This window comes from Protomyctophum bolini, assembly GCF_963924005.1.
Source record: "Protomyctophum bolini genome assembly, chromosome: 18".
Classification (NCBI taxonomy): Eukaryota; Metazoa; Chordata; class Actinopteri; order Myctophiformes; family Myctophidae; genus Protomyctophum; species Protomyctophum bolini.
Genome location: NC_137879.1, coordinates 37,809,730 through 37,827,916, shown reverse-complemented (window position 1 = coordinate 37,827,916; position 18,187 = coordinate 37,809,730). Strand labels below are relative to the sequence as shown.

The following is an 18,187-nucleotide window of genomic DNA, read 5'->3' as shown; positions in this document are numbered from 1 at the left end:
CCAAAGTCCAAACAAACACTTTAACCCATTTTATTTTAAGCATTATGTCATGCTTTAGCTGTTGGGAAAAATAGTAGATCTGCTATTTTTGAAAAGTCGTGAAAATGTGTCGCAGAATTTGGAATATATAGAGCGAACTTCTTTTTTTTTTTGCTAAAATCTTTGCTTCTGGGGGGGGTCCCTGGAACAACATATTTTCGGATGGGGGTCGGCGGCCAAATTCAGATAATTCTGGGGGTCATTGACATAAAAAAAAAGGTTGACCACCACTGACACATAGAAACATGGGGTTTTTCAGAAAACAGTCGGGATTTAGAAGGCATTTGTAGAAACGTCCTCTTAGGTCTAAATGGGTTAAAAGTTTAACGAAGCGTCAGTGTTTTCCAAACAACAGTGGACCGGAACCCATTTGGACCCAAAATAAAAAAGGAGTAAATAAATAGCCCTTAAGTTTTTCGTTATCTAGAATTTCGTTTTTAAATCATCATCATTTCTAAATATTATTCCTCTTTTTGGATCTGGAGCTAAAAGGTCTGGGGGCTGATCGTACGGCTGAGCTATAGCGTGAGCCACACTTTGCAGGAGGAACACAACATAAAGAATAAGTGTCACAACAGCATAAGTGTTGGACGTCCTCAAGAGACCAAAGCCCACTAAGCTCGCCATGACCATTTTGTTGTGTAAAACGCACGTATAAATACTATACATGTACTCAATTAGTTAGTAGACAAGTGTGGAATTGGGACACAGCAACTTGTATTCGTCACTCACGCGTTGTTGCCAACAAAGCATTTCCTGTAATCTTTGGCAGTTACCTGTTACAAGCACCTCACTCTGCATGAACCGTCGAGTTACCGGTGTGTGTGTGTGTGTGTGTGTGTGTGTGTGTGAAAGAGAGACTCCAGTGGCATGAGGTCCAGGTGTATGAAGCCACAGACATGTGTGTGTGTGTGTGTGTGTGTGTGCGTGCCGCTCGCGTCTCTCAGTGGTTCCGCGCCGCCGAGCTGAAGAAACCGTCGCTGGTGGGCGACTCCTTCACCGTCACCGTCACAAAGTTGGCGGTGACGTCGGTGACAAACACGTGCTCCAGGAGCGCCCTCGCCGGGCGCCAGTTCGTCTCGTCGTCGCCCAGGTCGTCCAGGTCCACCGCCGTCGTCTCCATGGACATGGCCATGCTCAGGCCCGAGCGGCCGCCACCACCACCACCGCCACCGCCGCCGCCACCGCCGCTGTTGTTGACACCGCCAACGCCGCCGCCGTTGTTGCTGGCGGCGGCGTACAGGGGCGAGGCCGAGACGCCACGCTCCGATTCGCTGCTGCTGTTGCTGCTCGTCTCGTCCGTGTCGCCGGCGCTCATCATCTCGTTGACGTTGCCGCCGCCGCCGCCGCCGCTCCGCTTCTGGGACGCCCCGCCCCCTGGCGGACGCTCGTTGTTGTTGGCGGTGTTGTTGTTGTGGGCGTGGCCGTGTTGTTGTTGTTTCCTCTCCCGGCCGCCGTCCCTCTCTCTCTCCAGCATCTAAGAAGAAGATTCGAGATTAGAGTTAAAAACTTTTTTCACTTTGAAAGAATATATATATTTCAAAGATTTGTGCTGCATTTTTTCACGATTTTTAAAAAATAGCAGACCTACGAGTGGCGCGCTATGAGCTCGTAGGTCTGCTATTTTTCAATAGCTAAATTATAAACATGTTTAAAACACCAAAATGGGTTAGACACATTCACATCACAGATTCAGAGAAAAGATACAAAAGTGCATAATATGAGAGAGACCAATAAATAAGAATAATGCAAAACATTTACAATTCGTGAGAGAAAGACCAAATAAATAGTGTGGTGTCTCGATGGTAAGAGTACCCCCGGGAGGCCAGCAGAGACAGGAGAGGAACACACCAACCACTGGGAGTGGTTTTGGAAAGCCAGGTACATATACCTCGTCACCTGTTGGACCAGCTGGGATGCGCGTCACAGGTATTCGCCCATCAGGGGAGGCCGGTACTACAAAACTGAGATCTCTCTCTGCCTCAGAGGAGACTACACTCCGGGGGGTGAGGTCGCACGTCGTTATAGACTGCTAGGGCGGTGAGTCGAGAAACCACTATAATTCACTGTCACTCTGGTGCCACTATTGTGAATCATTCATCACGCTGAGCCCTCTGTCGTATTCCCCCTTCAGGCTTATACGGGCCGCACGCTACACGCGCGCTTGGGAGAGCGTGTGCCACCTGTAGCGCCGCGACTATAATAACCAATCGAAGAAGAGGATAACCAAGATTGATACGGAATCGGAGCATGGAAAAGGAGTGACTTGAAAGAAAGACACTGTGCATTATATTATATGACTATTGAAATTCCCCTCTCTGCCGCAGAGTCCAGAGACAAGGTCCCGCGACTGACGGACCAACCGCCCCACCTAGGGGTAGAGAGAGAGAGAAGTGTTCAAACCTGGAGACACTAACTATATCGCCCCAAGAAACCTTACCACTGGTCACCCTTCTTTTCTGAATAAAAGCCTTGACATAGGGCCAACTGTTGTTCTGACTCCTGGGGTTCTGTGTGCCAGTCACCACAATAGGAAGAACGCAACGTTACACAATTCATGGTGAATAAATAGCAAATTCCTCGCAGTTCAGCGTTCTTATACAAAGCAGCTCGACGCTGTGAAGTGCGAGTGAAAAGAGGGACAGCGTTCAGGAGGCTGAACAGCCTCGGGATAAGTGCCGTTCTTAAAAGCGGGAGGTGTTGCACTTTAAGAGACCCAAGTCTTTTACCTTGAGGGCAGTGGTGCAAAAAGAGAACTGGCAGGGTGGGAGGGGTAATGAATGGTAAATGGTGCATTTATATATAGCGCCTTTATCCAAGAGTGCTTTACATAGAGTGTGCATTACATTCACCCATTCACACACAAACACATTCACACAACGATGCAAGGCACAAACCTGCACATCGGGAGCAATTAGGGGTTCAGAGTCTTGCTCAAGGACACTTTGACACTAACTCTGCCGCTAATAAAACAGGCAAAACGCTCTCAAAGAAAATGTCAGAAACTTTCAAATAAAACTGTGAAAGGAGCAGACCTATACGACGTAGCCGATCAAACTAATCGACTAGAACTGTGGTTCTTCAAAACATTTCAGATCGTCAAATCAAATGATTAAAAAAAAAAGATGGATGATGGAATGTAAAGTCCTACCGTCGTCATCCCTCCTCCCTTCCCCCTCTCGTCCTCCGGCGTTCCCATCGTTGCGGCGCGCTGGCCCGCCGCCGTGGAGCGCGTGTCCTTGCCGCTCCCACCGCTTCCGCCTTTCCCCGCTTGGCCGCCGGCGCTCCGCAAGCTGCTCGACCTCGCCTAGGGGTTTGGTCACATGGGGTTAGCGGAGTCCCGCAGGGCTCTAGACTAGAGCGAGGTTTCTTTTTTTATATATATATATATATTTTTTTTTTTTATTCCCACGATTTTGTAACCCACTTTTCACCCCTGTGTCAATCATCTAATGTGATCCTGGGCTCTCTACACACCCTCCACCAACCTAGTCCCCATATATGGGGGACAAGGGGAGAGCAACGGACTTGAACTCATGCTTCCTTCATGCCCGAGTGTCCAAGTTGCTCCTTTTACACCTGACAGGGGGGAGTTTCCCTGGTTGGACGTAGCGCGTGGAAGGAACACGTTATTCCAACCAGTTCCTTTCCCCTCCATCAGGCGCCCCGGCTGGCCAGGGGGAGGCAGTTTAGTGACCAGGATTACTGCATGTTTTTTGTGAGGGTACCTATACCCTAGGGGACACGGGGAGAACGGCCCTTTCGCCAACCCCCGCCTTCGGGTATATGGGCACTGATGACGCGGAGGAGGAAACACGCCGCCAGCACCCACAGCGTCCCGAGCGGGAATCGAACCCAGGACCTTCTAGCTGTGAGGCGACAGCACTACCAACTGTGCCACCGTGCCCCCCTAGAGTGAGGTTTCTGTTCATTTCGCTCCACGACGTGCGATAGTCGCTGAAAATAGCCGATTTATAAATCACATCTACTACGTGTGATTTGTGAAGCAGTGGGAAAGGGATTCCTCCACACTTGTTCCGTGTTTCTTCACAACATCAACTTCGTGATGTCGTGAGATGCTTGACAACCGGTTGAAAACAAAATGCAGATTGAGGCTTAACCTTTGCTTTCATGAAATATCCGAGTCCATCGGACTTCTGAACGTCAAATTACAATTTAAGCAAAAGGACATCGCCGACAACACTCGGTCTAAATAAGAATTACATTTCCATGTTAGGCTTTTTCCCAACACAAATTGCACAAGGCAAAATATGACAATATGACTAGGAAATGACCGGTACCAATAATTCCAAATAAATAATATGCTATGACCAAAACAAAGCCACATATACGTAATACTTTTAACGTATCGCATGAGAACGGGTTCCGAGTTTACAGTCACAACAGATAGCATTGATACAGAGTTGAACGCTAAGGATTCCTTTCAGACAAGTTATGCAAAAAAAACAACTCAAACATCCCAAATAACTGTAATAATCGGCCAATTATGAAATGATAACCGTTGAAAGGGCCTTACCGCCACCATAGCGCCGCCGCCGCCTCCCGCCGCGCCGTTCCCTTGGAGACCGTTGTTGTTGCCGGCGGACGCCGCCTTGTTGCCGACGCTCTGCAGGTTGAGCGCTCGGAGGCTGAGCGCCTGGCTGGGGCGCTCGCGGCCCGCCGCCGCGGGGCTCTGTGGTGGAGCGTGGTGGTGGGGGGCGTGGCCGGACGCCACCCCCGGACCCTCCTGTCTCGACCTCTGACCTGCGGCGGGGAATTCTGCATCGGTTAGTAGATGATGGGATGGCCTCTCTGTGGAAAGAACCACGTTGGGGGCCCCCTCCTTCCCTATACTTCCTTCAACTGGTGTTATCACCGATAATGGCTTTAGCCATTTAAAAATAGCAGATCTACAAGCTTGTAGGTCTGCTATTTCTGAAAAGTCGAAGAGCGACTGACATAGAAGACATTTTTTTTAGAATCTGATCTCAGGTCAGAATGGAAAACTGTCAGGATGTAGAAGACTTTTCTTTTTTTTTTAATCTGATCTCAGGTCAGAATGGGTTACTCAGGTCAGAATGGAAAACTGTCAGGATGTAGAAGACATTTTTTTAGAATCTGATCTCAGGTCAGAATGGAAAACTGTCAGGATGTAGAAGACTTTTTTTTTTTTAGAATCTGATCTCAGGTCAGAATGGGTTACTCAGGTCAGAATGGAAAACTGTCAGGATGTAGAAGACATTTTTTTTAGAATCTGATCTCAGGTCAGAGCCATGCTCCAATTCCAACCACCGTTCTTTTCCCTCACCTGCCGAGGAGCGCTGGTGGGACGGAGCGCCCGGCGTGGACACGCCCCCGGGCCCGAAGCCGCCGCCGCCCGCCGCCAGCTTGGACCCGCCGTGGTGGGAGGCCGACGAGCCCGACACCGCTTGCCGAGCCGACTGCGACATCTTAACCCCTGCCTCGCCTCCTCGGACTCCTCCTCCTCCTCCTCCTCCTGTGTCCGACAGGGAGCGCTTGAGGTCGGACATGGACGTCTTGCCATGCGAGGAGGGGCTGGCCTTGTTGTGGGAGGACGAGGAGGAGGAGGAGGGGTTGGAGGACGAAGAGGAGGAGCCCGTGACGGAGGAGCGGTTGCCCCACATGCAGTTGAGCGAGCTGGGCTTGGAGGAGGAGCCGCTCTGGGAGAAGGAGCCGGCAGAGCCCTGTGGGGGAGGGGTAGAGGAGGGGTTACAGGGCTTTAGTTCTGACGTAACTGACAGTCCCGACAGTCAGTACACCGACACCCCTAAACCCATTTAGACACGACGACCATTCTACAAATGCCTTCTAAACCCCACAAAAGTTTTCTGGAAAAACCCTATGTTTCTATGTCAGTGGTCCTCAAACTAAAGATCCCAGAAATTATATGAAATTGGCCGCCGAGTCACCGACCCCCCCATCTGAAAATATGTTGTTCCAGGGATACCCCCCCAGAAGCAAAGATTAGAATGAAAAACGTTCGCTCTGAAAGAATATACATTCAAAGATTTGCACCACATTCAAGATTAAAAAAAAAAAAAATAGCAGATCTACAAGCTCGTAGCACGGCACTCAGAGCTTGTAGATCTGCTATTTTTCGATCGCTAAAGCATAACATAATGCTTGAAACACCAAAAGGTTAAGCAATATTTTAAACTTTAGCTATATTGAAAAATAGCGAAAATGTGGCACAAATCTTTGAAAATATATTCTTTCAGAGCGAACGTTTTTAACTCAAATCTTTGCTTCTGGGGGGAGGTCCCTAGAATAACATATTTTCAGATGTGGGTCGGCGGCCAAATAAATGGGTCCTTGACATGAAATAGTTTGAGAACCACTGACATAGAAACATGGGTTTTTCAAGAAAACTGTCAGGATTTAGAAGGATTGTAGAATCTGGTCTCAGGTGTAAATGGATTATCCTGCTAAGTAATGGGTACAATGAATTGCATTTGTATAGCGCTTTTCTATGCACTACGTGCCTACTCAAGGCGCTCCCAATATATCCATTCATATATTGGGAGGTGAAGCGGTGAACAGTCGACGCCAGTGTCCTCACTTCCCACATTCACACTCCAACGGTGTGCACCGACTGACTCATTGGAGGCAATGTTAGGGCCCTTTCTGAAACCATTCCCTTGACTTGAAGTGCTCTCGGGAGGTTCCCTCGTTAGGAAGTGCCCCTCCAGCTGAATCAAATTCCCTTAATTAGGGTGCTGGGTTTAAAAAACTGCTTGGAAATACACTCGCCCTCCTTGTGCAGAAACAGGAAACGGACACCATTCGTTCCCATGGTTACCATCATGCAATTTGTGTTACCTGTCATTTTGCTTGTACAGTTATATTGCATTGCACCGTGTATGTTTGTGCGACATGTGGATTTCATTAATATGGAGGGCTTTATAAGCCACTTCCACTCAAGGCAGCTTGGTTTCGAGACGACACTTAATATGGCGCAGCCTCTCGCGAACGCGCATATCGAGGGCAAGTGTGTAGGGCGAGTGGCGAGGAGCTGGTTTCAGAAAGGGGGTGTGGTTCAGTGTCTTGGCCAAGGACATGTGGACAGGAGGAGGAGGAGGAGGAGGAGGAGGAGGAGCCGGGATTCGAACCGCCGACCCAGGGATCCTTAGCCCCGCCCTGGCTGGGATGAACGAGTAGGAAAATGAAAAGAGGTCTTATTATACCTGGGAGCCTGGCTGCTCTCTGGCCGCTCGGCTCAGGCCTGTGTAGGTGAAGCTAGCGGGCTGGAGGGGCTTCTTGACCCCGGAGCGGAGGTCCTCTCTGGGGGCTTCCCGGTGGGCTCGGAGGCTCTGGTGGTAGGAGAGGGAGGGGGGGGGGGGGGGGGGGTGCAACAGTTAATCGAAACAATCCAGAAAGGAATCAGTTAATAGCCATTATAGGCAAAATATATATATTTTCACCGTCTTTGTCGTAAAACATATTTACAAAACACATATTACCCACATAAAAACCCCCCAGGAAAGTGTTTCTTGTCTCCCAAATCTGGTTGCAAAAAGGGGTGAAGTGTCCCTTTAAAAACCCATTTTGGGGCGAGAACCCCTTTTGGTGTTTTAAACATTACGTTATCATTTAGCTATGGCGCCACCTACGAACTCATAGGTCTGCTATTTTTGAAAAATCGTAAATGTGTGGCGCAAATCTTTGAATATAATATATTCTTTCAAAGTGAACGTTTTTAACTCGGGTCTAAATGGGTTAAAGGACCACTTCTCAACCTATCTTCATTATAGTAGGTTCTCACAAATAATCATGAAAAAAATGGCGCAAGTTTTTTCTACTCAGTCTGTGTCTCATAGGAGGGCTGTGGGCAGTTCAGAAACCGTCTTCCAGTGACATCATCGATGGGGAATACAAGCTAATAGAAACTGCAGGCTTTCTAGTCCTGAAAAGTTGCAATACGAAAATGGAAGCCATCGTTCTCACGATAATGAAAATCTAAACATTTTTGTAAAAGAATCTTGTTTAAAAAAAAAATCTGCCTAATGATGATTTCACTGGAAGACGGTTTCTAAACTGCCCACAGCCCTCCTATGAGACACAGACTGAGTAGAAAACAATCGTGCCATTTTATCATGATTATTAGTGAGGACCTATTATATGAAGAGGTTGAAAAGTGGTGAAGTGGTCCTTTAATGGAGAAAGCAAAAATGGCCGGAATGACGGAGCGCTGCTGCTGCGGCGCTATACCTGGTGGTGGTGGCGCGGCGGCTGTGGCTGCGGCGGCGGAGGAGGAGGGGGGGGAGGAGGAGGAGCAAGAGCAGGGGGAGTGGGCGGAGCCGCCGCCGGAGGCCGGCCCTTGGCCTGCCGGAGCGCCCGAACGTCCGGGTGGAGGGGCTTCCGGCCGCGCTTCTTGGGGACGGCGTCGGGTTTGGCGGCCAGCAGGATCTGGGGCCGCTTCTGGGGCCCCGGGTGCTGCAGCTCCCCGCGGACGACGCGGGGGGCGACCGGGACCGCCTTGGCCTTCTTCCCGTGCTCCTCTTCCTCCTCCTCGTCTTCTTCTTCTTCTTCATCCTCCGAGGAAGAGGAGGACGCGGAGGAGGAGAGGCCCGAGGACGCCGACGAGGAGGACCGGCTGTCTTTGGAAGCGGCCGGGACAGGTTCCTGTTTTTTTTTTGAGAAACCGAAAACACACAAAAAGAAAAACGTTTTGATGGATGGATTTACAGCAGTGGTTCTCAAACTTTTTGACGTTGTCAAGGATCCCCCAAATTGACACTCATTAGCCCGGCGCGGACCCCCGTTATATGCCTGCGGACCCTCATAAGAGAAGATGTTTATGGCTCTAGCAGTGATTCTCAACCCTTTTCATTTCAAGGACCCCCCCCCCCCAGGTTTGACGTGAATTAGGCTACGGTCCCCTATTTAATGGCCTTTCTATCTCTGGGACCCCAATGTATATTTTAAAATCAAAGTAAATTTAACGCTGAGAGTGTACAAATGTGTACACACTCCAACTTACAGACCTATAAGGGTTCATTTGGTTCCTAATTTAGCTGGGGACCCCCTGGAACTCTCTCAAGGACCCCTGGGGGTCCCCGGACCCCACTTTGGGAACCACTGGATTACAGTATATATATAAAACACAGGCAGGCAGAGCAGTTTACAGTCAAGAGTGTGAAGAAATTAAAAGTCAACAACATTTTTAAACTGTAGCAAACATCTACAAGCTTGTGATCAACCATTTAATCTATTAGTGTCGTCGTATGATGAAGTATTTGGTTAAAACCCTGTTGACACCTTAGATTCATGATTATTGATACATTTAAAAACCCTACTTTTTATGTGCAGTCATTTACGGTTCATGGCCTATAAAACTGTACTGACTGAATATCTTTAACCCACTCGGGGCGGGAACTCCTTTTGGTGTTTTAAGCATTACGTTATACTTTAGCTATCGAAAAATAGCAGATCTACGAGCTTGTAGATCTGCTATCTTTGAATAATCGTGAAAGTGTGTCTCAAATCTTTGAATATATATTCTTTCAGAGCGAACGTTTTTAACTCAAGTCTTTGCTTCTGGGTGGTCACTGGAACAACATATTTTCGACATGAAAATGTTTGAGAACCACTGACAAAGAAACATGGGTTTTTCAGAAAAACGTATAATATTGAATTGACAACGGGATCATACATCATACATATTCACTGTTCACTCAAGTCCTCACATATTCAGACACACACATTTATTTTTCAAATATGCTCACTGAAAACCAATAAATGTACAATGTTGGTGTGAAATGGAGATTCACTTTTTAGAGATATAATAATAATAATCACTAAATGGCGAAGGTCGTAGGACATAATTTCATGTAGCCTTTTCGGATGGAACTGGAATCACAGTAAATTCTCCCCTAATACAGTATAATATTACGGAGGTTGGACTGGCTTTCTAGTGTCCAGATGTATGCGTTATGATTATGAATGATGACGTGAGGATCTCCAGACCCACATGGGAAAGATGTGGCTACAATGTGGATCTCGTGAAGTCATCCATTACGTATAGCTTTGGGCCAACGTTGCCAAAGTTTCAGTGCCCCAATGCATAAGCTCCATTGTCTTTTTAAAATTATATTTGAAGTATATTGCAAGTATAAAAAGTGTGAAAATGGGGCTGTACTAAGTTAGTCTACTGTAACACAATTAATACATTTTAGCAAGATTGGCTCCGTACACGCACGCACGCACGCACGCAAAATGTCAGATACAGAAGGGATTATGATTAAGACAGTCACACAGAGCCAATGTTTTTAACTGAAATCTTTGCTTCTGGGGGGGGGGGGGGGGGGGGGGGTCCCTGGAACAACATATTTTCAGGTGGGGGTCAGTGGCCAAATACATATGATTTTTGGGGTCCTTGACATGAAATTGTTTGAGAAACACTGACATAGAAACATAGGTTTTTCAGAAAAAACTGTCGTGATCTAGAAGCCTTTTTTGTAATCGACTAAATGGGTTTAAAAAAAAAGAAGGAAAAAAAAAGAAAGCAGATATACCAAACTCAAAAACATTTTCAGATGGGGTTCCATGGCCAAATATAAATATATAAACGTGGGGTTCCTCTGAGAAGTACTGATTTAGAAGGCATTTGGAGAATCAGTAAAAAAAATAAAAGAAATGAATAAATATCTGCAAAACGAGAGTATTTCTTTCCTGGTGAGCCGACTTGATTTACTTTGCTTACATGAACTTTTGATCCGGCACCAAGCCTATCACCCATTTAGACCCGAGGAGGACGATTCTACAAATGTCTTCTAAATCCTGACAGTTTTCTGAAAAAACCCCATGTTTCTATGTCAGTGGTTCTCAAACTATTTTCCTGTCAAGGACCCCCAGAAATATATGTAATTGACCCCAATCTCAAAATATGTTGTTCCAGGGACACCCCCCCCCCCCCCCCCCCCCCACCACAGAAGCAAAGATTTGAGTTAAAAAACGTTCGCTCTGAAAGAATATATATATATTCAAAGATTTGTGCCAACATCTTCACGAATTAAAAAAAAATCACACCTGTGTGAACCGAGTGGTGCAACTCCCCTCTCTCCCCCCCCTCCTCTCTCTCTCTCTCTTTCTGCTCCGTCAGATTAGCTTTATTATGGATAACAATCCGCGTCACTGAGAACTATTTTTTCATTATCATTTTGGCTCGGCCTTTCCTTCTTTAGCGAACCTAGACAGTCAGAAGTTGGATTTGCGTCCAGCAGGTGGCAGCCATGTCACATACTTCTGTCGTTCCAATTTCACGCATGCGCACACCACTCGTGCTCATTCACGTACACAAACAGGTACACGGACATTGCTGGTTGTAGGAGTGGTTGCACCACTCAAAAATTAAAAAAATAAAATAGCTAAAGCATAACATAATGCATTAAAAAAAAACACCAAAAAAGGGGTTCCCGCCCCAAAATGAGATAAGTAAGTACTGGATGTGCGCGCGTGTCTTCTGCTCCATTCCCCCCCCCCCCCCTCCACATTTAGCCTGCACTCATTGAATTCAGATGTCACCAGACGAGGGCGGGGGTTTCCTCATGGTCTGAGAGCCAGGCGTGACGAGGCCCCGGACTGAGAGAAACAGGTGTTTCTGAAGCGCTCCGTCCGACCGAACACGCCAAGTGCAATAGGTCCTTTTTTCACAGTGTCCATGCCGTGTGTTTGGGTGCCAAGTTGCTGACAGGCCGGCCCCGTGCTCAGAACAAAGGATTGGCAACGCTCGACAACTCACAAGACTTTGGATTCAGAACGGGTGCACATTCTTATTTCTTTAACCCATTCTGACCTGAGATCAGGTTCTAAAAAATGTCTTCTGAATCCTGACGGTTTTCTGAAAAAGCTATGTTTCTGTGTCAGTCATTTTTCAAAAATAGCAGACCTACACGCTCGTAGCGCGCCACTCGGTGAACTCGCGCTATGAGCTTGTAGCTCTGATATTTTTAAATAGCTAAAGCATAAAGTAATGGTAACACCAAAACGGGTTCCCGCCCAAAATGGGTTAAGGTGCGGAATTTAACCCATTTAGACCCGAGGACGATTCTACAAATGTCTTCTGGATCCTGACAATTTTATGAAGTACGCATGTTTCTATGTCAGTGGTTCCCAGACTATTTCATTTCAAGGACCCCAAAAATTATATGTAATTCATGGCTGCCGACCCCCATCTGAAAATATGTTGTACCCACCCGGAAGCGAAGATTTGAGTTAAAAACGTTCGCTCTGAAATCGTCACGATTTAAAAAAAATAGCAGACCTATACAAGCTCGTAGCGCGGCACTCGGAGCCACGCTATGAGCTTGTAGATCTGCTATTTTTTCAAAAGCTAAAGAATAACATATTGCTTAAAACACCAAAAGGGGTTCACGCTCAGGATGGGTAAAAAATAAATAAAAAAAAGGAACATCTGCACTCACAGAATACGTTTAGAAGCTTCCTTTAACAACTCATAGCAGTTAAGTCACACAACATGATCACGTGCGTTTGTTTGACTGCTGCTAAGCTTTTAAACAATGGTTCAAAACATGGGGCCTGGGCCTGTGGCCGGCTTAGCGGTCCAGGCACCTTGGCTGGTAATCCAGCATGACGAGTGTGTCGGGGGTTCGAGTCCCGATCCCGACAAACTTTGCGGTATATCTCCCCCCCCCCCCCCCCCCCCAATCCCACCCCCCACCCCTCCCCAATCCCATCTCTCTACCCATTTAATGTCAACTTACTTTGTATACATCAATAAAAAGGCAGAAAAAGCCCCCAGAAATATCTTTACAAAAATGGTCCAGGGACACCAACCACAGTTACAGACCTGGGGGGGGTCCCCATAGCCCCCTGAGCTATGGGGCTGAGCTATGAGTGCCGAGCGGCGTGCGCTATGAGCTTGTAGATCTGCTATATTTTTCCAATAGCTAAAGCATAACATAATGCTAACACCAAAAGGGGTTCCCGCTAAAAATGGGTTAAAATAAGCAAACTGGGACTGTGGACAGCCTGCCAGTGTGCAAAGGATCAGCATGAAGGAGGGACAGGATTACCAGAATTTTCCGCGGCCGTCCTCTCGGTCTTTTCCCCTTCTTCTGGAACAATAACTCCCTCTCTTGTTCTCTGGAACACGCGCACAAAAAAAGTGAAATCAAAACCTACAGAGAACTACAAAGGCAACATTGTCATTGTTTGCTGCGTGCTCATCTTGCGTGTGTGTGTGCGTGCGTGCGTGCGTGTGTGTGTGTGTGTGTGTACAGCAATTTCATTTAACTTGAGAACACATAACAGTACACATACTACACACGCCCCCAAAACAACACAACAATTAAACAATTAAGAAAGTATGCATTGGACAACACAAGCGACTCAGCAAAGGCATTGCAAAAATGAGCCAAGGGGCAGTCTAATCATGCCACATATATAACATCAAACAGCACAACCAACACAAGCCAGATAACACACCTTTTGTGGAATGCCGCCAGTAACCTGGGGTCTAGAATATTCTCTTCTGGCTCCCAGCTGTTGTGCCTGAAACCGCCGCACAATTATATTAATTTCACAAAAGCTGCATGCTTCCAATACGCTGTAATGCACTGTACGTAAATGTTAGCCCATGGGACATGGGGATCCTTTTAAAGCTGGGCTACAGCAACCACTAATGACACACAAGGTCACATATATATATATGACGAATGTGAATACAGTCCATTTCCCCACACATTTCATCCATATGGTGAATTGGTGATATCTGCTGCCAAGTTTGTCTCTTGCGCAAACACGTCTCTTTTTCTTATGATTGCTTAGGTTATGTTTTAACTGCAGTTCATGGGAGATATATGCATATGGAAAATAATTTCACCCACTCTTTTACAAAAAACTAACTTCTCTCTTACGCCTGTAACGCGTGACGTGAAAATGAACTTGATTTTTCCAAGGCCTGAATTCAAGCATATTTCATGCCCTTGTGGGGGTAATAAATGTTTCAGTTAGAGGTCCGAAAGCTAATAAACTATTTGATTGTTAAACAAAACAGAAAAGAAAACATTGAATCAATTATTTACTTTTCAAAATTTGCCAGATCTACAAGTTGTGATATTGTGATATGTGATATTTTTTTGCATGAATTCAATGATATGTAAAGAATATAATTTAATAATATACTGTATGTATACATAAAAAAATATAAACGCTGATTATTTATTTACCAAACTATGCATAGGATGTGCTTCTGTCAGAAGACTCCTTAGATAGATACAATATTACTGAACTGAACACAATCCTGTTCAACTAAAGTCAAACAGACCCGAGTTGTAACTAAACTACCGTTTTGTTTACTACAACAAATCTTTACAAAAAATGTCATAACATAGCCCATCTACAAACTCACATGTTGCAATGCGACATGTTGATAAGGCTATTTTTCAGTATCTGGACATTGGGGTTCAAGTAAATAGCTTCCAATAGCTTCTTGATAGCAAGATTAGCAAGTACAATATGAACCCATTTAGACCTGAGGACGATTCTACAAATTTGTCTTCCAAATCCTGACAGTTTTCTGAAAACCCTACGTTTCGATGTCAGTGGTGCTCAACCTTTTACACGTCAAGGCCCCCCAGAATTATCCGTATTTGGCTGCGGACCCCCATCTGAAAATATGTTTTTTCCAGTGACCCCCCCCCCCCCCAGAAGCAAAGAAACGTTCGCAAGACGCAGCTTAGTACAATATTAAAGTACAGGACTTGAATGTTGCATGTCACACCAACATTTCACTACATGTAGGAGGACCACATGGAAACAAGCCTTCGGGCTTTCTTGTGCATTCATCCTTTTTAATTCATTTTTTTTATTTTTTATTATATATTTATCATCCCACGATTTTGTAACCCATTTTTCACCCGTGTGCCTTAATTCATTTTCAATAAAGTTCTCAATCAATCAATGACAGACCTTTTGAATCTTGTATTTTTCTAAGCAGCCTAAAATATTTTGTTCTAAAGAAGCTAGGTTACACTAAAAGGTTTAATAGGGAAACATATTTGGTCTTAATACTTAATTACACAGAATCGCAACTACAAAACTGATAAAAAATCTGATAAAAATCCGAATTCCACACACAATTATGTGCCTACAATACTATGCCGTTAGGTAGATCAAATTAGGTGGCAACCACAGAGCAAACACAGTATAATACTACACCATATACAAGGCCAGGTCTGGTCTCGCTCCACCCTACATCGCCGATCTAATCTCCCCCTATGACCCAACTCGCTGCCTGAGAGGCTGAGACCTTCCACTAAAGAGCTTCTAGATCCCCAAACTTTTAGGCTAAAATCCTCTTTTGGGGCGACGTCGCCCCAAAAGATGAATTATTTTTATCTTTTCCGCCGACGTTCCTCTGCCCACTTTTCTACCATCGCCTTGTTCGCCCGCTATCGCCTCTATCGCCAGTAGTCGCCGGGTCCCATTGACAAAATAATGCACTTCCGGAAAATTCGTCTGGCTGTCGCCCGCTGTTAAATACGTACTGTAAAGGAGATCGGGCTTTCAGCACCTACTCTTTGGAACACACTGCCCTCAGAGATCAAGCGCGCTGAATCAGTGTCCTCCTTTAAATCTCTTTTGAAAACGCACTTTTATCGATTAGCCTTCACTGCCAACCTCTATTCATATTTTTGCTGTATTTTCCCTGCTGCTTATTATACTTTGCCGTTTATTGTAATGTTATTCTGCTGCTTGTCTTGCCGTTTGTTTATGTAAAGCACTTTGTAATGCAATTTTGAAAAGGTGCTATATAAATAAAGTTTTATTATGTTTTTATTATTACACAACTATTCCTGCATCTGGATTCTGGACACAACACGTGGTCAAAGCAATAATCAAGTGCTGTATAAGACATCATATTATAGGCATGGGCCATGGCTCAGCGGTCCAGGCACCGTGGCTGTCCCTCCATAAGAAATATAAAATAAAAGGCGAAAGCCACAACAACAAAAAATCATATTATGCAAACTAAACTATACCGGTAGCCTAATAACCAAATCAAGTGGAAAAGCCTCTTTGGGTAATGCCAGACTAAACACTAAGCAACATTGGACTCATATTTAAGAGCCTGTGTATCATTGTAATCATCCTAGTCTCCATGGAGATAATGACTGGCTCTGATCTAATTGTGTCCATCTCTGGTACTTTGCACTGTTGTGATGATGCAAGCCTCGGCTTGCAATCAACTCAGCAGCTGGTATTTAGTGGCTTGCATTTAATACAATGTGTTGCAGTACTTTTCAAAACTGTGTCACAGCCGTGTTTTGGCATTGGGCATTACAACTGTGCCAAGAAATCAAATGCAAGCAAAACCAGGTTAGTTATACTATACTATACAAAGACAGTGTTTTGCACATAGAAATGTTTGGTTATCCCATTTCAAGGACCCCCCAGTTTGGTATGCATTATTTTAGGTCCCCATTAATTACCTTTTCTTAATATTACAACTGAGACCCTACATCCTCACTGAAATCCTCGGTGATAATTTAACTCGGACAGTGTGCTTTGATTGAATGGAGTACTTATTAACAGTTTGCAGAAATACAGTACATTCCAAGCGCAACTCAATACAAAAAACTGTCAACTGTGAGTGGACGACAGCACAAAGCACTACACTTGTTCACACAAGAGGGTCCACCTTGTTCAATTCATCATAACATAACATTTAGAGACATACAAATAATACTGTGATTTGGTTGTCAAGTAACTATCAATAAGGCCCCATGGAACCCCCCCCCCCCCCCCCCCAACAAGGACCCTTAATTGGGGAGTCTCTCTGAGAACCACTGGTTTGAAGCAAGCAGCATCAGTGTATTGCTTTGGCTGCAGACTGAGACAGAGCAGAGGCAAATAAAAGCATTATTGTCACCCACTAACGGCGTCGCTAGCCGATAATAAGAACAGAACACAATTATGCAAGGCAACAAGCTGTGCAGCTTGTCGGCATTGAAGCGAAAGACAGACACCATCCTGCATATAACGGGACTGTAATACATTGCGCTCATTATAAATTGATATGGGGGGCGGTGGGGGGGCTCCTTGTTGTTGTCATTGTTTGCGTCTCGGCGTTACGCTCTCCGACAACAATGACGTCTATTTTTCGAGGGGAATGACGTTTCCTCGAGCGGCGGTAGTGTCGACGTGAGTCGCCTCGGCGCTTTTCCCGACTAACAACAATGTGTGGGTTTTTATTTTTTATCTCGTTATCGTTGTATACAGCCGTTGTATAAAGCCGCTCGCGCTATAGTCGGCGGCTAGCCTAGCGCAGACATGCTAGCGTGGTAAAAAAGCCCACCACTTACTTGGACGACCACCCTCTCCACTTCACCAGATACTCAAACTTGCCCTGCAGGGAGAGAGAAGAGAGAGACACAAACACAGCAGCACCAACACAGAAAGCACGTTAAAACAGCAGTGGGGGAAAACGGAGAGAGCAGCCGGTGGTGTCTAAAAAAAAGGGGGCCGTTTCTTACCTTCCTCGGCCGTTTGTTGAGGATGCATTCGGCGTCAAATACCTGCCCTACCGTCACCCCCTCCATGGCTGCTGGAAGGAACCGACAGCCAGGCAACCCAGGCTGTGTGTGTGTGTGTGTGGGAGACGGTGACCCTCTCCTAGGGTTGGATGGATGGGGGGAAGCGAAGCGGGGCTGTTTTGTCCTCAAGGGGACACCGTCCGTACTGTAGCGTAGTAGGGCCGCCACCAAAGCGAGCAGATCTGCAAGCTCACGACGCGTTCCTTTGGCGACGCGGTGTGAGCTTGTAGATCTGACCCCGATCTCTCTTTTTTTTTTGGTAAGCGGACCCCCCGGGACCCCCACGCACACGCCCCCTCTGAGTGAAAGTGTGTGTGTGTGTGTGTGTGTGTGTGTGTGTGTGTGTGTGTGTGTGTATATATGTGTGTGATGGCTTTCTTGGGTTTTAAATCCACTTTGTATACTATTACAAAAAATCACACCCGTATGAACTGAGGGGTGCAACTCATTTAAATGATTAAAAAAGGGAGGCAAGGGTGCCGGCACTTGCCCTAGCCCCTTAGATAGCACTTTATGTAGACTTAAATAGCATTTTATACGGACTTTATAGTATATATGTATCGTATAAA

The 18,187-nt window shown here is 45.9% G+C and overlaps 1 protein-coding gene across 1 annotated transcript; it reads right to left on the bottom strand.

Moving 5' to 3' along the window:
* Positions 1–291: 291 nt before the first annotated feature.
* Positions 292–17,679, bottom strand: LOC308333678 (uncharacterized protein). Its single transcript, XM_080790133.1, has 10 exons — positions 17,559–17,679; positions 17,388–17,431; positions 13,507–13,572; positions 13,095–13,164; positions 8,269–8,682; positions 7,245–7,370; positions 5,348–5,744; positions 4,577–4,818; positions 3,191–3,346; positions 292–1,516 (listed from the first exon to the last, which is right to left on the bottom strand). The coding sequence occupies exons 1-10, from the start codon at positions 17,622–17,624 to the stop codon at positions 983–985; spliced, it is 2,115 nt and encodes a 704-aa protein (XP_080646259.1). The 5' UTR covers positions 17,625–17,679; the 3' UTR covers positions 292–982.
* Between the last annotated feature and the right edge of the window lie 508 nt (positions 17,680–18,187).